The sequence below is a fragment of the Nanorana parkeri genome, unplaced genomic scaffold (genome assembly GCF_000935625.1).
Source record: "Nanorana parkeri isolate BGI_ZX_2015 unplaced genomic scaffold, ASM93562v1 scaffold691, whole genome shotgun sequence".
Taxonomy (NCBI): Eukaryota; Metazoa; Chordata; class Amphibia; order Anura; family Dicroglossidae; genus Nanorana; species Nanorana parkeri.
In genome coordinates this window covers 776810-798056 of record NW_017306959.1, presented here as the reverse complement: position 1 = coordinate 798056, position 21247 = coordinate 776810, and the positions used below count along the sequence as shown (strand labels likewise).

Genomic DNA, 21247 nt, shown 5'->3' with positions numbered 1-21247 from the left:
TATATGCAGTTTAACTGGAGTTCCATTGTAAATAATTTATACACTGTGCAGTTACATACAAAGTATCACAAGTACAGTATATCAGGTCCTTTTGCAAAGTTTGAAGTTTATGTTAATAAAATAAACTATATTTTTTACGTACATGGATAACTAACTATAGCATGAGAAAATACACTTCTTAGTTTCTTAATGTGCACCAAAGTATCAAGCTCTTGATATCTATACTGTATCGTTGGTAAATTATTGGGCCATCTAATCCACCATGCATACCTTTAATCAGTTTGCTGATTGAAATGCTCCAGATTCACATTGTAAATCTTGCCTAATGAGTCCTCGTCTTCCTAGTGAAGCTACAAGGATGGGTTTTAAAGTTACTTCTTCTCAATGAGTAACCCTCTCTTTAACTGATATGACCCAGCTGCACATAAGACAATCATGAAATAAGAAAGATCACATGCATAGTGGATGGTGGTGGATACAGCAGGACATAAAGCTGACAATACAACCACCAGCAACTTTGGTATATGACTACTTTTTTGAGAGTCTGCTATCAGTACCGAGTTCAGACAGGAAAGGGAGAAAATTCAAGTAAATCATAAAAAATCAAATAAACGTTAGGAGGTAAGATGGCATTATAAGAATTCTTGAGTAAGGGGCTAGAGTATTTTAAATATCCATTGGTGAATGGTTCTCTTTATTAAGGTAAAAGTTATAATTTTATACTTTACTAATAAAGGTTATTATTTCTAGAATGAACATGGTGTAGATATATTTTCAGTACTGGTTACTATAGCAGAGGGAGATTGTAATGTGGAATATACTGTATATTTATAACTGAGATCAAAATTAAACTGTAATTAAAATGATGTACTCAGCCTGTTCAGTTAAAAATCTTTTTGTTTTGTTTTCTACCTCTTTTAACTGGAATTCCCGTCTGCGAAAATATGTAAGTGAGGCTTAAAGCAAAGATCTGAATGGCTCCACAGACTATCCTTAAATAGATATCCATAGTCCACAGTGAGATGTAATTGGTACTGCAGATTTCACATTTGCATATTCACATCTTGACATTACAAAGCAGTGACTTTTGATTTATTAAAAAGAAGCAATATAATTTTAGATTACTGTCAGTTCACAATAAGAATTTAAATCAATAGGTTCTGCTGACATAGAGGTACTTAGAGGCATTAACTATAAAATGTAATAATAGGAATCATAGTTTAGACAAGCCTTTCTCAACTAGGGTGCTGTGGCACCCTGGTGTGCTTTCTGACTCCCTCAGGGGTGCGTCGAAATTTTCACACAAAGCCATGCCTCTGATGTGAAGAGGGCTCCTGATGTGAAAGAGGGGGACTCATGTGAAGGGGGAACTCTGATGTGAAGAGGAGAATCCCAGTTTTTTGGTGTGCTTTTGCTTGGGGGTCCCCCATCCATACCAGACCTATATTTCGTATAAGGGTTTGGTATAGATTTTGGAGGGACCACATGCTGTTTTTTACATTCATGGTTTTTGCATTTTAGACTGGGGTGTGTCGAGGATTTGCATACTTTTAAAGGGTGCCATGGCTAAAACAATTTTTGAAAAACGCTGGTTTGGACTAGTTATTGAGAATGACCCTGTAAGTCATTATAACATAATAAGTAATTTGCTTGAGAGATTAGGTAGTTAGTAAACTAGTTTGTTTCCTTGTTGCATACTGAAGTGCACTAACGGCAATAGGCCCAAACTGCAGTCCAGCCTTGAGCAATGCCAGTATTAGAAAAGTGTTAGTGGTTTCTTTAGACTAATGTGCAATTTCTCTTCATATGTTCATTGAACAATACAAACTTGGACTTGTTATTAAATGATTTGGGCCTCAACTCTGCTTTAGTGTGTAGAACTAACAGCCATGTCTTCTCACAGAAGTCCTTCATGGGTATGAAAGGATAATTATTGTATTAACAGGAATAACACTGCAGGTGTTTAATATCAATATGCATCTTGAGGCTAGACTTGTGCCCGACACGAAATTTTGTTCATCTTCGTTTCTATTTGAATTTTTTTTCTTCAGTTTTCTGAAATTTGGATCCATTCGATATTCAGAATTCGGATTGATCCAAAGTTTTCGTTTTTGGAATTCAGATCTATTTGAATCTATTTGGATTCAATTAGGTTGTTTTTAAATCTGAAAATACAAACAAAACAGCATGGCCCCCACCCCAATTCATATCAGACCCTTTAGGTCCGATAGGAATTTTAGAGGGGACCCCAGGCCTCCCCCCCCCCCAAAAAAACACCCCCTAAAATCCCTTACTAAACCCCTGATCCAAGCAGCGCCTGGCAGAGCAGGAAAAAAGGGGGGGAGGGGGCGATCATACCCCTTTCAATATGTATTGGTCTAAAAATAACAGGCCATTAAAGTATTGATCGAAATATAATTGGGCATTGGACTAATACGACACTAAGATATGAGAATGGCAATCCAAATGTTTGGCAAGGCAACTTAGATATTAGATAGTCTAGGTTGCGACTGAGTAATGAAAGAAAGTAGAACCTAATTCTGTTGGAAGGCAACTAGTATGTAATCTATTGCTATGGGCCCACCTTGTGGTAACCAAGGTCCTTACAAACTCCTGGGAACCTTAGATCCTTAGTTAAGAGCCATATAAGCTGATTATATTGCTTGTTTATTTTTTACATTTACATACTGAAGAACTGCGCCTTTTCCTAAGATCATGAACCAGTACCGCAGAAAATGTCCATCTGCTATGCCTTGTATAGCAGAGTTCAAAGTGGGTTGTCAGTTGTTCCATCCTAAAATTGAACATACTGAATTGAGGACAGAACACAAATAGATAAACTCATAGGTCTGCTGCTGCTCCTTGCACTGTCTAGTCACAGGTTGGGTAAGGGACAGGACCTGTAAGTGTTAATTAACTATAGCAGAGAAAAGTTAGGTCTTCTGCTGCAGCAGATCTGTGCAAATCTTACAACTGGGTGGATAGAAATACAGAACCTTTTGCAGGTAAAAATGCTCTCATGACTGTATTTCATAAGTGTATTTAGCTGTTTGCTTCGAGTCGACAAAAAAGTATATGGTCTGGTTTCTCAGAATATGCTGGAACTTGGTGCTGCTGGCATCCCTTACAAATTAAGCAGTTAACACTTCATCAACAAATGCCTATGTAGAAAATGGTTTTGTGTACCAAAGCTAGAGGAATACACTTTATTTATGTTGATAATGAACTATACGAGAATAACAAAATGTTATATAGTTTTCTGCTATTAATATTGTATCTTCTCACAGGTCGAATCTTGGACATTCCCTGTAAAGTGTGTGGGGACCGCAGCTCAGGAAAACACTATGGAGTTTATGCTTGTGATGGCTGTTCTGGTTTCTTCAAGAGAAGCATTCGAAGGAACAGAACTTATGTGTGCAAATCTGGGAATCAGGTGAGCACTTGTCATGTTTTTTTATGAATGAGTAATGTTTAATCAAAATTATAACTGGATTATAACATATAAGGGTTTATTTCTATAAACTTCGCCCTGTGTATAGCTGGGTGAATGCCATTCCCAAAAAATGAGTGCCCTTGGATAGTGCGTCGGAACTCCCTAAGCTCCTCAGAACCATCTAGGGGCACTAGTGCCATGTGAATGACATACGTCGCGAGGGGAAGTTTTATAAATAATGCCAATTATTGTTCCCAAGGAAATATATGTTCCTTAAAGTATATTTATACTGTATATACCCACGGTGGACACAGAAGGGGAAGATAGAATACCTATCAGGTTTCTGTTAGTGTCTGTGTACCCGCTGTGAAGCTTCCCCTTCTCTAGTTCAGAAAGTGATGGGAAATACAAAATGTCATGGTTGTCACTAAAACAGGGCGTAAGGAGTTTTCTTCCAATGGGGATACTTGTTCTGATGGCAGTTGACTAAAGGAGTTTCTCTCTTTTTGGAGAGATTTCCTTACACTTTCTGTTGTGTCACTGAGAAAAGAAGTGAAGGTAAATCGCCTCAGTGAGACACAGGCAAAGAAAATAAATGACAGGGGTTTTCACCATGCCCTACTCTATCCAAAAACAAAACATGTTTTGGCTTTAGATAAACTTTAACTGAAAAGTCCATTATGATGATGTACCATAAAAAGCACATCATAATATAACATGGAGCAAATTAATCCATTAATAAGATAAGCATTAAGTCTATAGCAGTGTTATTAAATTCTAAAACTGGCCATATCCTGGCCATATCCAGTAGATCCTTGTTCAAAAAAAGCTGTTTTTGGAAAGTTCATTCAATTTTCTAATAGTTAATTGGGTCAAATGAATTATTGTTTTCAACCATAGTGATGAAAAAAAAAAATTGAAGGAGCAGAATGGAACATTTTTCTCAAATGAACACATTTTTAACAGTGAATGTGGTTTTCTTTCAAGAAACCTTATTCATTTGCAAAGTTGAATGTTAAAATCAATAAAAATTTCGAACGCCATTCTACAAGTCTGTGATAGCATTATTAAATACTCAAGTACTAAAGCCCCCCAAAAATGGGAATTTCTGACAACACCAAACATGTTGGGCTGACATTTAGCATAGCGGTATAGATCAGGATCTTTAGGATGGCACATATCAGGTTAATATGTGTGTCACTTCAGGATGGCCGAGCGGTGAGGAGAGAGGGATCCGCCAGCTGTCAGATCCTGGCCGAGCAGGTAATTCTCTCCTCACCGCTAGGCCATCCTGGATGACAGCTCCCTCCATCCCGAGCCCCCACCCCTCCCCCGCCGGCTGCAGCGCTACATTTCTCCTCAGATCTCCCGCTGCCTCTGCCCACACAGGTGGAAGAGAGCAGCGGGGATTCGAGGAGAAGCTGCAGGCTGTGCCGCCCCTCTACTCCCTGCCGCCCCGAGGTCGAGCTGTGTTGGCTGCCTGGCGCCCTTGTTGCCATTGCGCCCTGTGCTCACACCTCACCTTTGCTACGGCCCTGCAGCTTACCAATCCTTAAATGTGATGGCTGCATTCGTTTTCTATTTGTTTCCTAGCACACTAGCTCACGGCTCCTGGGGGTTCTTTTTTCAGACTTTACTTCCAGTTTTAACAGTTACAGCAACAGTCTTTTTCCTTTTGGGATAAATGTTTACATAAATGTAAACATAGGTGTAAAATAGTTTGTCTTAACCATCTCTCACCACTTTTGCTGGACAGCTTGGTCTGGTAAAGGAAGCTGACAAATAACAGACTTACTGGTCAGATCACCAGGTAAAACTAAAGGAAAAAAAACTAAAAAAGAAAACGAATGAAGTCACCACATTTTAAGCTGCAATATATTACATTTTTGCTTTTGGGTTAAGATTGAATGATATGAGTATTTGTGCTTACATTTCTGGCTTCTCATCAAAGACAAACAAGTGTAAAGGCTTGCAATTCTAATTGTGCACATTGTATATTAGAATATTGTACTGTATATTAGACTATTGTATAGTAGAACACTACACCTATTATTTTACAAGGGTAAAGCAGTTTTGCAGAGCACGGCGTCTCAACCGTCCAAAAGCCATTGCCAAATGAGCTTGGCACATTTATCTAGGACTGAAAGCAAGTTGTGTGATACATGTGCTCAAAGCTGTGCTTTTTTTTTTCTTCTGCTGTACATTTGATATGTTTTTCTCATGTTTCAGGCACAGTGAATGTGGTTTATAGTGAAAGAAAAGCATCATGATATGATAGTCAGCTTTTCACTTCCACAAGTGACTACACAAAAGGACAAGTGCAGTGACTAATTTTTCATTACGGTTCTATGCAAATATGCTTGAGAACCTTTAAATATTGCATATAGGGAATTGTTTTTCTTAAATAACCCTTACACACAAACGGTATTTGTTCTACAAAAGCTTTAACCTTCGTATGTTGGCCCAAGGCCAGGCTGGTTTATTGATTGGTAAAAGTAAATTTCCAGAATCTCTTTAGCTGGAACATAAATAATAGTTGGATATTAGGTCATCATCTAACCACTGGACTTTGTTTTACTTAACAAATATATCTATCCCATCCCTTATTTATACCAATGGGCGTGGATCAGTAGGTTGATATGTCTTTAGATGGTTGCTTCCCATTGCCCTCTTTGGTCAAAGCAGATATTAAAGCAGAACTAAACCCAACAATTTGGGATTGGGTAAGAGAGGGTTGCAACCCCCTCAGCTTTTTTTTTTTTTGTGTCCTATTGGAAAGATTTCCCTTTACGCCGTGTCCAATAGCAGTAACAAGGAAGTGAGGGAAATTGCCACCAAAGGAGGGAAATCCCTTGTGGTCAACAGGGTCACCAGAACTAGTGTCCACATTGGAAGATTTCCCATCTATTCCTGTTCTGGTGACATCCCCAAATTATTGTAGTCAAACAGGCTACTTGCTACCTATCAATGAACGTTGTGTAGCAGTCTGAAACAACAGAGAAATTATTTGCACTTTTTACGTTCCATTCTTCCATCATGGAGTAATTAGATGTGGAAAAAATGGACATGCTGCCCCTTTTACTTGAATCTCGCCTTGAGGTGCCTCAAGGAGGGAACCCTGTGTGGCTCCGAAACGTTGGCATTTTCTATTGACCTCACTTGCAATAAATGCAACTTTCTTTGCATTCGGAGTGCTGGTAACCTACCTTCACATCTCTGGGATTAGAATACCTGTCAGGTATGTATTGCTGTCTGTGCCAACGTTAGGGAGATTCCTCCTCTCCATTTCTCCTGATGACCGTTATCATTGAAAGTGAAAGATATTATGCCATATCATGTCATATCTGATTGAGAAAACAGTATTATTATAATAGCCAGTTGTGGAATTGTCCCCGCCCTTCACTGCACATAAAATGCAGTTGTGGCTGTAAGAACTATTATACTGAACTGCCATGTGAAACTTCAGAGCCAACTAGGAATCTATGATACTTGCTAGGATTGCTGATAATGTATTCCAGGCATAATGAGCCTACCTGGATTTGTTCGTAGCTCACCCAATGTTCACCAAATCAATGTAATAATCTGACGGTTGTGTGTGTGTGGTTAGCAATCATAACGTACAGGTGACCTAATACAAAATGTATGTATCTTGTCTTTACAGGGAGGCTGTCCGGTGGACAAGACGCACAGGAATCAATGTAGGGCATGCCGTCTGAAAAAATGTTTAGAAGTCAACATGAATAAAGATGGTAATTAACATAAGAGCTCAATAAATGGCTTGTTCCCATTAATAGGACAGTGTGATCATTTCTGGCCTAAATATACAATCATCTATTGTCACTCATATTACAAAAAGAAAAAAGAATCCAATTATAAGATTTTCTTAGCAATCAGTGAGACAGTCACTGGTATTTTTTTTTAACATAAGCAAAATCAAAAGCATTATGCTTAAGAACAGAAGCCTACATTAAAATGATTGACATAGCTCTGGTAAAATATAGATTAATGTCGTTATTTAGAAAGGGAAAATCATAAGGAAGAAATGTTCTCTCAAGGACACAGTATGAGGGAAGATTTTCATGATTTTAACCTTTTAATGAAATGAAGTATCTAAGAGCCTGCTCTTTGCATCAATTTTTCAAATGAGTTTGATTAGTACTGAGATGATTACTGGATTGATTTCAGCTGTTCAACATGAAAGGGGACCAAGAACATCCACCATAAGGAAGCAAGTGGCTCTATATTTCAGAGGACATAAAGATGTCAATGGAACCACGCCTCACTTTCCCTCAGCAGCCTTGCCAACACCTACTTTCTTCACCACTGTTAGTCAGCTGGAGCCACATAACCTAGAGCTGGCGGCCGTGTCCACCACTACCGAGAGACAGACATTGATTGGCCTTGCACAGCCAACGCCAAAGGTAAGTCACACTCACATCTCAAAAAGTATTTCAATGCAGTAAGTAATTAGTCAGTGGATAACACCTTTATGCAGAAAACACTGGAGTGGTGCTAAAGTAGGACATTTCACCTAATATTTCTTAATCTGAGTTCTATGTAATACAATGCAAGCTTTTCCCTAATGCCTGTGCTTTGTAACTTTCTCTCTCTCTCTGCTTGATATAGTACTAGACGGATTTAGACTTCCAAGGCAGGTGAAAGAGATTTGTGGCTGAAAGAAGCCACAGTACGGACACTTGAGCTTTAGCAAAGAGCTTGTGGTATAGTGTAGAGCTATAGGTCAGGGGTTGGCAGCCTTGGCACTCCAGCTCTTCTAAAACTCCAAGTCCCATGAGGGATTGTAAGACTCTGACAGCCATAGGCATGACTCCCAGAGGCAGATGCATGGTGGGATTTGTAGTCTCCCCACAGCTGGAGTGCTGAGGTTGCCTACCCCTTCTATAGAGACATTACAAAAAGATAAGTAAAGGGGCTGTTATATCACCAGACTACTGACAAAGGCAATGGGATGGACAGGTGCAATACAGCAATGCTTGCATGAAAATCTGAAATATGGAGCAACAAGGTTGTGCTTCCTGCAGGCGTTTTAATGCTGAACTCATGGCAGGTATAAATGGCTCAGAATAATGCAGCTTTGTATTCATGAATACATCATAAGGCTACATGCACACAGCCATAAGAATTTTACTGATCATATACATAAGTTTTTTTTTCTGGCCAAAACGTTCAGGTGTAAATTATTAGTAAAATGCTTGCATTCAAATGCATACAATTCTCACTCAATTCCTCCTGCTATTAAACACAGACTTGTGTAAAATCAATGTTCTCAGACACAGATTTGTTAATTGTTTGTTACGGATCTGAATGCAGCACACGCTTACATACCTGTGTGCATGTACCCATTGAAAGCAATACACCTGCTCTCAGATTCGTTGTGTTTATTTACGGCCATGTGCATGTAGCCTTAACTTATTTTTTTTAAGCAAGAAGTACCTGGATTTGACTTGGTATAAGCCTCTTGCAGTCCCTGTACATATGAGCTCAGACTGGGGGATGGAGAAGCAGCACAAGAGTCAAATGGTGTGCTGCTGCAGTGGTGGAGTGTGCTAATAGGAGAGAGCAGAATGAGAGGGGTATGAGCACATCAGTCTGATGCTTCTCCTTTTACTGTCCAGTCACAGGCTGGGGGAGGGACAAGACTGCACCAAAATCAAGTCTCCTCCCCAGTCAGAGAGGACTGTGTTGTGTGACAGAGCAGCCCATATCTGGATGGACAGCAATACAATTTGTTTGGCAGGTATAGCAGATCTCAAATATGTATTTTATCTGTATATTTAGATGTTTGCCCAGAGTTCAGCATTAGGGCTTTGATGTTTATTTTAGTGTAAAGTTTACTTTTATTCTATAAATTCTAGAAATGTCTGACACTAGTTACCACGTCCAGACGGGAATGTAACAGATCTTTAAAAAACAGTAGCCCTTCACAGAGGCAAATATTTTTTTTATATGTATGATTAGAGCACTCAGAGATTCAGTTTAATGATTTTTAAATATTATATATCATTTTAATGAAAAGAAAAATGGTTCAAGAAAATATTACCGGAAAAGCTATTACAAAACAAACAATAAAACAACAGAATCAATAAAAGAGATTACAAGAGAAGAATGACTTAAGTTTGCTCGGTCTTTGGTTCTGTGCGGAGCCCTATTTACTTCGAGTCCAATCTGATGCATCAGAGTCACTGGGGTTGATTTACTAACCTTATAAACACACCACAAACATGTATACACCTCTGTAGTGTGTTCCCTCCCAGCATGATCTATGGGTGGAATCTAAACACCTTTATAGTGTGTACACACCCAGCAGGTGTGTTGTGCAAAGCCCTGCCCTGAATTGCAAGGTGATGTTGTGTAAATTAGCTCTACATTGTGTTGCTTGCGTTGATGAATGCAGGAATGTAAATGCATGAGCTAACCATTTTTGTCTAAACTGTGAAGCAGCATTATATATGCATCATGTGCATGATTTTTCCATATATGGCATTAGTGGAAATATGCTTATAGAGACTTTTTGGTTGATAAATACGCTTTGCTGTGTAAAAATCACACGCACCTGGTGCGTGCGTGTGTTTAGGTTAGTAAATCACCCCCACTGAATAAAAAAAATGACTCTTAGCATTTCTTAAAATGTTCGATAGTAAAAGAAAGCTGCAGTTGACAAATGCTGCAGAACGTTGTTGTCCATGGACTGGTGCATCAGATCTAATTACACCCAATCAAAGGGTCAAGGGGTGTGGTGGGAAGGTGTTGGAGATATGTTATTATGCTCAGCAGACACACCCTTAATGCCCTTTATTGTAAAAACATCTACATTTACATGTGATAAGGTCTCACAGTGTGACAACCAACATATTATTGACCAGGGTGAAATTATTATTCGTTAGAGACCAAATATGATATGGGTAAATCTTATTTAACGCCAGTTTCCTTATCTACAAAATGGCCCTGTTTCTTTGTAAATTTGTTCCAGCCAGTACTACACAATTTATAAGTGTCGTTATGAAGAACTATGTACATTTGTTCCATGTGCTAGTATTACAATTAGAGCATATGCGCTCCTTTTATGAATTCAGCACAGGACTTTCTACGATAGCTATAATGCCCAAAAAATATCACATATGGAATTTTTACCATATGTAAGCCCAATTCCCAAAATGTTGTGACGCTGTGGAAAAACAGAATGAAATCTCCTAAACCCATATTTTATTCCCAATAAAAAAATACAAAAACATATCAAATGTTTAAACTGAGAACCTGTACTATTTTAAGAAAAAAAATAAGGTAATCTTGAAATTGATGGCAGCAACACGTCTCAAAAAAGTTGGGACAGGGCAACAAAAAGATGGCAAAGTAAGTGGTACTAATAAGGAAGAGCTGGAAGAACATTTTGCAACTAATTAGGTTAATTGGTAACAGGTCAGTAATATGATTGGGTATAAAATGGGCATCTTAGAGTCAGAGTGTCTCAGAAATAAAGATGGGCAGAGGTTCACCAATCTGTGAAAAGCTGCGTCTAAAGATTGCTGAACAATTTCAGAATAATGTTCCTCAATGTAAAATTGCAAAGACTTTAAATATATCATCATCTACAGTACATAATATCATCAAAAGATTCCGCGCAAGGGACAAACCCAAAATGCAATATTGGATGCCCTCAGACAGCACTGCATTAAAAACAGACATGATTCTGTGATGAACATCACTGCATAGGATCAGAAATACTGACAAAAATCACTGAATGTGAACACAGTTCGCTGTGCAATCCAAAATTGCAAGTTAAAGCTCTACAATGCAAAGAAGAAGCCATATCTGGATATGATCCAGAAACACCTCCGTCTTCTCTGGGCCAAAGTTCATTTAAAATGGTCTGTTGCAAAGAGGAAAACTGCTTTGTGTCAGACGAATTGAAATTTGACATTCTTTTTGACAACCATGGGCACCTCATCCTCCAGACTAAAGAGGAGATAGACCTTCTGGCTTGTTATCAGCACTCAGTTCAAAAGACTGCATCTCTGATGGAGTGGGCATGCAATATTGTGTAGGGAATGGGCAGCTTGCACATTGGGAAAGGCATCATCAATGCTGAAAGATATATCCAGGTTTTAGAGCAGCATATGCTCCCATCCAGACAGCGTCTTTTTCAGGGAAGGCCTTGCATATTTCAGCAGGACAATGCTAAACCACATACTGCATCTATGACAACAGCATGGCTTCATAAGAGAAGAGTGTGGATGCTTAACTTGCCTGCCTGGAGTCCAGACCTTTCACCAATTGAAAATATTTGGTGCATCTCGAAACGAAAAATACGACAAAGAAGTTAACAGTTAGAATCCGATTTCAGGCAAGAATGGGAGAACATTCCTCTCCCAAAACTCCAGCAACTGGTCTCCTCAGTTCCCAGACGTTTACGAGTGTTGTTATAAGAGGAGATGCTACACCGTGGTAAACATGGCCCTGTCCCAACTTTTTTGCCATCAATTTCAAAATGACCTAATTTTTTTCCTACAATGGTACATTTTCTCAGATTAAACATCTAATATGTTTTCTATTTTCTAATGTGAATAAAATGTGGCTTTATGAGATTTGTAAATCATTGCATTCTGTTTTTGTGTAGATTTTACACAGTGTCCAAACTTTTTGGGAATTGGAGTTGTAGTTTAGTATCAAGGATGGAAGATTAATGTAGTGTTTGCCATATATATCAACATGTAACTGGAAAACCTAATTGTGTTCTAGTACCCACATGAAGTGAATGGAGCTCCATTGTACCTCTATGAAGTGGCCACTGAATCAGTCTGTGAATCTGCAGCCCGACTCCTATTTATGAGCATTAAATGGGCTAAGAGTGTGCCAGCTTTCTCTACTTTGTCTCTACAAGATCAAGTGAGTATAGAATAATAAAATGTCAGTATTTTCAAAATGTCTCATTTCTTATGGTTCTGTTCTACAATGCTTTTGTAAATGGTTTTAAAGGAAACTGGTCATGAGAAAAAATGCTAGTTGCCTGGGTGTCATACTGACCTTCTGACTGCAGTACTTTCTAACTCACAGGTGCTCAAACCAGACATTCTGACTTTTCTCTGACTTGAGTTTCTGCATGTTAGCTTTGGGTCAAAATTAAGAAACTATTGAAGATAAAGACAGCCAGGCAACTAACATTTTAAGATATCCCTTTCCCCCTACAGCTCTGTTGCTAAACACAAGTGTCCAGAGTCTAAAACGTTATGGCAGTTTGTAAATTGTGAGGTGGTGCTGTTCTCTCTGGGCCTGCTGCCCTGGTCACTGGTGTTGCCTGATATTAGTCATTACTACAGAAGCTTACAGTAAAATGTTCTTATCAGCCACACAAGAGCCCACTCACACCCTCGAGACAGTTTAGGCATAAGCCAGTTAACTCATTAGTATGATTTTGGCTTTGGAAGGGTAGGCAGTGCAAACACAGAGAAAAAAACCCCACAAAATCTATGGCTGGGACCACACTTCCTATATTTTTTATTTGATATATACAGTGTGATCATTTTACAATTTAGCAAGCTCTAGCTAAAGCTTTAGAAAGCAAAAAAAGATAAAGCTAAAAATACAGCTTTTCTGTGCATGCATTTGACAGCCTGCAGCACTATGTGTAACTTTTATTCATTTAATTAAAATATATTTAAAGTCAATTTTCATTAGGGTGTGGAATGGTTAAAACCCTTGACATATGTTTGTCATGTCTGTGGTCCCATCAGGGAGAATTACCTTCAGTTTCTGCTCAAGACATCTAGAAGTGAGAGGAGATCTCTCCCTATTAGAAGATTTCCTCTTTAATTCTTCTTTTATTTTAATAAATAGTATTTCCTTTTTGATCCATAATTAAAGAAAAAGTAATGATAATTAGCCTTAATAACCTCCTCTGTCCCTACCTCCTTACTATCTTGTCTTGATTTGTATTGTGATTGTAATGTCTTCCTTATATTGTAAAGCGCTGCGTAAACTGTTGGCGCTATATAAATCCTGTATAATAATAATACATCTCCTTTGCAGTTTTGTGCCACTTTTTGTTTACCATCAGCATATAAAAATGTTTTAGGGTTTTGATTGCTTGGCTTTTTTTAGTTCTGAGTTTAAAAAATCATTACATATTAATTTAATTTGTAAAAAAAACACCACCTTCTTTATATTAGCAACATACATTTACTGTTGTGATAAATGGGGCATGTAGCAGAATAAAATGCATGGAAAATAAAATAATTATTTGAAGATATTTTCACCATCACTTTGGCACTATAAGCAATGACAACGTTTTTCAATAGGCATATGCAGGTAATGCAAGAATTAGACCAGGTTCAAAAGATGTATAAAACTGCAGGTCCTGGAGTGGTTAAATAACTTTAATATGGGCTATGTCATACACTGCCATTGTGAAATAGGGACTAGTATGTAAAAAAGAGAATGACTGATAAGTGATACATTTTAAAAAAAAAGGGAAAGCATACTCTATTTTCAGTTTAAGTATCCCCACATAAAATGTGTAATAACACTGTTAGCTTGTTCACAATTAAAGAATTTTGGCTAAATTATCATTTCAAATGAATATAAGTGATCACTACTGCTTATTCTAACTGTTCAAAACAAAACAATCAAAGTCAATATAATAAAGTATGCCATTTATAAATATAAAATAAACCAACTTGCTTATTTAAACTTTAAAGTTATTTACTGATTTAAACTAAATAAATTCAATTTATAAATATAAAATAAACCAATTTACCTAGGAAGGTAGGAACTATATGAATTAAATTGATTTACTCATTTGAACATCAAAGATCAGATAAAATACACATCTTTATAGTTCAGGTATTCTTGTACAGTGAATCCTGTAATTTTTCAATTTTACACTTTAAAGCCCATTTAGTTTCAAGCAGTGCTCTTGCATACTGTATATAAACCATTCTAGTCTAAACAACAGAGTACACTACAAACCCCATTCATTCCTAAGTGTCATTGCCAATGTACAAATGAGAAAATATCCAGATATAAAGAGTTCTATAGAGCAGTCAAAGCAGCCGTGAAATTGGAGAGGGATGCATAGCTTATGTGCTTGTAACCTATCATTCATTTACTGTATGGCAGCTGATGCTCCTGGAAGATGCATGGAGAGAGCTATTTGTTCTGGGAATAGCACAATGGGCCATCCCGGTTGATGCAAGCACGCTACTGGCTGTATCTGGTAAGCACCGCTCAATTTAATGACTTTGTTGTAGAAATTAACATTAAAATACATTGCCAGGAATATGAACAACATGTGAAGAATAACAAATCCCATGTGAACAATAGCCCATACCTGTCATTTATAAATCTATATTTAAATGCAAATAGTGTTTTCTTGTTGTATTCATAACTGCCTGCATCATCATTGAAATGCTAATCACTGTGTTTGTTATCATCCAAAGGAGTACTTTATTATCATTTTCATAATATCGACACAGATCTAGTTTACACCACGATGACAGATCCATGTTAAGTGGCTATGATTTGCTTGGATTACAAATGAAAGGTGTGAAAACTATACTACTAATATCTATGTTATATTTGAATCTTAGGAATGAACAATGATAACACTGACTCGCAGAAGCTAAATAAAATTATTACTGAGATCCAAGCTTTACAGGAAGTCGTGGCAAGATTTCGCCAGTTACGGTTGGATGCAACCGAGTTTGCTTGCCTCAAATGCATTGTCACTTTTAAAGCTGGTAAGTAATAGTTGGTTTGAATTTAGAAAATCTGTTTTTTTGTGGTTTTTTTTTTAATCTGCAGTTAAACAGTTTTATAGAGAAGACTCAATAATGTTTGCTCTTTCTAAATAGTTGCTTCATTTTTAACACATCCTCTGGGCTTACCTTACTTTCTAAGATTGCCATGGGTCCATAAAGCAGGTACCTCCAAGGCATCCCCAAAACTCTGGAGTTCTATTATGTGAATATTGATCACTGCTTCCATCCTTGATCTTTACCTACTTCCTTCTGACCTGAAAAGGTTTGCTGGCCAATAGGAAGACATGGGGGAGTTGGAGCAGGGATAAACCACACACAAACTGTACTAAGCTTTCCATAACAGAGCTGAGCTATGGTGATGCCTGGGTGCTCTTAGTTTAAAAAGAGGATGTCTACAAGACCCAGGAGAACCTTAGAAGGTAACATAAATATGTTGTACATGCTTTATTATAAGAACTGCCTTGACAGTGATATTTGCAGTTAGCATTTATTAGAGCCCCTAATTTAGCTTGAATACATTTTCTCACAAAGTATTTCTAAAAACAAAACCTTTGTTTTTATTTGGGATAAAGCAGGGATTGATTAAAACGCCTGCAATGTTTTACTTTTTTAAAGTTTGCCATCTATGTCCCTTCACTTCCTGCCCTATGCTCACTTCATATGAAGAGGAAATCTCTTCAAAAAAAGGTAAATCTCCTCTTAGACAGTTGTCACTGGAACAAGTGTACCCACTGGTACCCATTCATGTTCTGCTGGTAACTAAAAATTTTAGATTTTCCCTCTCTTTCAGTTGCAGCGATAATGGTCACTAGGACAAATGTAGAGTGACTCTCTCCAGTGGGGAACAGTTGGCAATAAAAAAAAATTACAGGGGCTCTAACCCTCCCCAACTCTATCCAAAACTTAAAAAAAGTTTGCCTTTGGATATGTTTTATGCAAACCTGTATTTGATTTGAAACTTTTACAAGTAAATGTTCTTCCCAGGAACTGATACCTCAAGATGCTAACTTTTACCATTGTTAGCTAGAAAAGCATTGTCTGTGCTACTCTCTGATTTAGTCTCACATTGTTACTGGGGCTCTGATTTCATGACTGGAAACTGCCATTTCCCTGTCCAGCAAGAATCAGTGACCAGTAAGTGCACTCTCATGGGCCAGTGGAATGACAGTTACTTGAACTTTGTCAAAAAGATCAGACCTCAGACATGTAAGAGGCAATGAGGGAGGAGGCAAGCTTCAACACAAAGTGCAGGAGCTTTGAGGCTCGTTCAGAATGGCATAGCAGCGGATGTTGAACATGATTGGGTGATGGAAGTCGGCAAAACATATCCTCAATAACTAAACTAAGGCCAAACTTCCCCTGCTAAGTGCAAATTCCATTGCAAATTGAACCGCCTAGTTGTCTTTAGTAACACAACCCCTATGACTAGAATAATATTACCAGTTTCCACCAGACTCCGATCTTTGCTCCTTTGCAAGCTAGAAGTACTGTTAGAATTTTTAGCATCTGACACTTCTGTGAGTGTCAGATGCCTGTGTCTTCCCCACTCCGAGCCATGGTTCCACCTGACGGCTGCTATGCCTCTAATGTGTCCCTGCTACTTACATTTGTTGTATGTAAAAATGTATGGAAGTGCTGAGACACAAAAAATTGTCATGTCATGTAAAATAGTGTTGCTAAAAACCAGTGTTAAAAAATTACAGTTCTCAATCACATTTTCCACATCAATTTACTACCTCTCATACTATAATATATGAGTACTTCTCTTGGGCTGCAGCAGGTCATGCAAGTTCTCATTATCTACCACAGCTCATAATTGCAAGTATAAGGAACGCTATGATAGCACACTGCTGCTGATTCATGAAAACTGCATTTAGAATATTACTAAGCAAATGAACCCAGAGATAATCCAACAACATACGACTCTAAGGAGGATTGTCATTCGTGCTCTTAATGTGCTTATTCTTTTGTTGTATTATAGCACTCATAATGCAATCAATGCTTTTACTGTGAATTCCGTTAATAAATGTTTCTCTTCTGCAGTACCGACACATAGTGGCTCCGAACTGAGGAGTTTGAGAAATGCTGCAGCCATAGCAGCCCTACAAGATGAGGCTCAGCTAACTCTCAACAGCTACATACATACAAGGTGAATATATTACTTGCATTTACCTAACGGAAACTAGTCTTTTATTGGTTATGCTTAATAGTGTTACATCTTTTGTACAAGTATCTGCCTTGGTCTCTGCAACAACAGGTCTTCTAGACAGTAGCAGAAATATTATCTACCACATTTATATTCTACTTTCTCGGGTCCAGCAATGTGCTGTGTGTGCTAATGATTCACATAGGAAAAAGTAATAATGACCGGTCCAAACATATAGCAGAACTTAATATAAGTTCCTGGAAATAAATAAAATATATATATTTTTCATTCCAAAAGAAAGAAAAATAAATGACAAAAAGCTACAAACTACATGTAACAAAATATTATATAAAATCTAAGAAGCAGCATACACTAAAGAAAGCAGCATACATTAAATTGAGAACCAAGACTAAATAGCTTGTTAATTAAAAGTAGTAATTAGTCATAAAAAAAGAGTTTGCAAAGGATTCTTGCGGTAGATTTGACTATTCAATACTTTCAATCAACTAGTTTTCATTGTGGGCCTTTTCCTGACAGTTTTTATCCCTACACCTGTTCAATGACTGCAGAGGTTTCTAATGGTCGGTGTGCAGCAAACTTACCCCAGTAAAAGTGTGCATCTGGCCTTTTTTTCCCTCTTTCAAGGGCCATCACACATTGGGAACCACCTTCCCACTGTCCCATCTGTGTCCAATGCGCAAGAGGATTTTCTCATCAGCTGACAATTATCAAACAATAGCTTGGCACACCATCAAAGTGCTCCCTGGCTTGACTTTTTTCAGGAAATTTTCACTCTGTCCACTTGAAAAGCCACTAATTAGTAACTTGCAATCTTCTTTTTACTAATGTTAAATTAAAGCCACTTGATGACCAGGTTGTTTACACCCCTTCCTGGCCAGGTCATTTTTCAGTATTCAGCACTGCGGTACTTTGACTGACATTTATTCAGTCATACAGCGCTGTACTGAAATTAATTTTACATCATTTTTTGGGGACACATAGAGCTTTCTTTCGTGGTGAGTATTTACTCACCACTGGGGTTTTTATTTTTTACATTATAATGAAAAAAGGACCGAAAATTCTGAAAAAAAACATTATAAAACATTTATATTTACCCAAATTTTTTGTAAAATCTAAAAGACGGGGTCACATCGGGTAAATAGACACCAAACAAGTCAAATTTAAAAATGCGCATGCCCGCAAAAATCCAAAAAACGATCATACCCAAAATTGGCTATAGACAATGCTTTAAAAGCATTTAACGCTCATCAGTTTAGTGTGAACAGTGATTAATGGCCCTAAAATTATTGCTTGCACTCTGACGTTTGCGATGATATGTGGGGGTTTGCGATGACGTTTGCAATGGGCATTTTTGCACATAGGTGCACCCAACACATGTTGGTGCATGTATGTGGGGCGGGGAACTTTAAAAAAAAAATGTATATTTAACTTTAAAAAACAACAACTTTTAACTCTAAATTATTTAACGTTTTTTTTCACTCAACTTTATTGCTTAATTGCTTAACTTGATAGCCAATTTACAGTGACAGGTCCTCTTTATGGAGACATCAGGGGTCTCTAAGACCCCTAATGTCACCTAGGGACCCCCAGAGAAGCTGATGAAGCACATCACATCAGCTACAGAAGCCAGGAATGACAGCTGAATGCGGAAGTGATGTAATATACATCACTCCTGCATTCAGAGACCGGAGAGGAGCTCAGAGTGAGATTGTGTACTGGTCTCCCACTGATCTCCCTCTGATCTCCGGTCACAGAGCCACCATGCCGCACCGGACACAGTGGAGCTACCACCGGCGGCGGTGGTGGAGGGGGCGCACCGATCGGCACCCCATACAAGCGATTGGGCGGCTCCATAGCCACTGGACTGCTTGTGTGTAAACAGCCAACGCCGGCGTTTCAAAAGCGCCTCCCTGCCGGCCGTTTATATACAACGGCCAGAAGGGAAGGTTCATCTTCTCACAAACTCCAACGGTTTTGGTCAACAGGAAACCATAACAAAACCCTCTGTGATACTGTATCACTGATACAACAGGTTATTTAAAAGATTGAAAAGAACTAGGCTTCTTATAGATCCTTGTATTAAACAATTTTAATACATTTAAATAGTCTATTCACATGTATCTTTTGACAATTATTCATTTAAAGCTAAAGTTTAATCTGGTTAGATTTCACTTTTCTTGGTTCTTCCCTCCCCTCTTCATCAATATGCTAATGACATTATGAAATAAAACCTTTCCATTTTTATTTTATGCAATGCAGGCAGATCATGACTGGTGGAAGGGCCGGCAGAGTGCTGTACAAAGCATCCTTAAAACAGCATATCTTCCTGTCACTGTACTCCTCTAAAGAGACCTCAGCCTTGATGTAAGCAGTGGGCTGGCTCTTGGGAGGGGTTACGCAAGTATCAAAATGCCTTGATGGACTGGTGTCAGTCTGGAGGAGTGCGCATTCCTAGGCAGGCTACATTCACATGCAAACGTCACTAGGTTACCCCCACATGTGAAGCTGTGCCTCTATAAATAACTAGGACATTGATTAGGAGTGGGAGCAAGATAGAAGGACCAAAGACAAGGTAAATCTGAAGAAAACCTGTTTTAGCCTGCAAGAGACATGTAAATGGAGCATAGGTTCGCCTTCCTGCAGAACAATGAGCCTAAATGCACCAAACCTACATTGGCGTGGTTTAAAACCAAAAATGTTAATGTCTCAGAAAAACCAGTTCAAAGCCCAGACCGCAATTTAATTAAGGATCTTTGGCAAGAGTTGCAAATTAGTGTGGTGCCTATCCAACCCAACAGAGATAGATCATTTTTTTCAAGAACAATGGCAAAAATGTTAGAAAGATATATGCAAAGTTGGTAGAGACTTATTACAGAAGACTTGCACTATGGCATTGAACTGTCAAATGCCAGAGTCTAAATAACCCTCTTAGTTTGTATCTTTATTTGACTGTAAACATTCCAAAACTACAGTATGTATGTTTTTGAATTTGTTTTGAGGCTTTGCATTTCTAAAGTCATAGTTTTAATAGCTCTCTGAAATACCAACCCAAATGCTACCTTATTATAGTCATGACTGCCAAAATGTTTTGGGACTACACATTTCTCAGCTACATATTTACCTACCTAGGGGTAACTTCTCCCCATAAGTGTGTCATTGGTGACACTGTGTACTTTCTCATTCCCATCCTACCACAATTTTCTATCCTATCTGCAATATGCTTTCACTTGTCAACACTTGCTTTCCATGTGCCCTTGCGTTGAGCCTGCATTGGTCAATACTGATCAATGCAGCTCAAGGCACTTGGTGTGCAGGAGACTGTAGGTTCAAGATTGAGACTTCAGCCTAAAGCAAGAAAAAGTGCAACATGCACTGCAACAAAGAAAGCCGTTAAATACTAACATTATCATCGATAACCATTGATTGATTTATTGATGAATATCTTAAAACCTCAAAAAAGGGAAATATTTATAAGTCTATTTTTTTCACAGGTATCCAACCCAGCCCTGTCGTTTTGGAAAACTCCTACTGCTTCTACCTGCATTACGGTCTATCAGCCCATCAACAATAGAAGAAGTATTTTTCAAGAAAACAATAGGCAATGTACCCATCACAAGACTGCTCTCAGATATGTACAAATCCAGCGATATCTAAAGTTAAACAAAAAGAAACTTCTCTCAAGCTTTAGACTTTTGCATAATACTTTAACCACAAATGCATTCAAGAGTGGTGAGACTTGAGAAGACAAATATTAAGGGGATTTTCTTTTATTAAAACAGCCATCATATTGATGTGCATATTATTAAACTACAATTTGCCACATGGAACACTCAAAGCCATTTTGGCCCTACAAGCTCAACAGAAAAGGATGAA

General features: G+C 38.1%; 1 protein-coding gene across 1 annotated transcript in view; it reads left to right on the top strand.

Moving 5' to 3' along the window:
* The window catches only part of NR2E1 (nuclear receptor subfamily 2 group E member 1), a 34169-nt gene extending 13141 nt beyond the window's left edge, over positions 1–21028 (top strand). The window contains exons 2-9 of the mRNA XM_018563746.1: positions 3288–3433; positions 7095–7182; positions 7619–7854; positions 12191–12337; positions 14567–14663; positions 15037–15186; positions 17251–17356; positions 20866–21028. Coding sequence (XP_018419248.1) covers positions 3288–3433; positions 7095–7182; positions 7619–7854; positions 12191–12337; positions 14567–14663; positions 15037–15186; positions 17251–17356; positions 20866–21028 — 1133 coding nt within the window. The remainder of the gene's footprint in view (positions 1–3287; positions 3434–7094; positions 7183–7618; positions 7855–12190; positions 12338–14566; positions 14664–15036; positions 15187–17250; positions 17357–20865) is intronic.
* Positions 21029–21247: the final 219 nt, after the last annotated feature.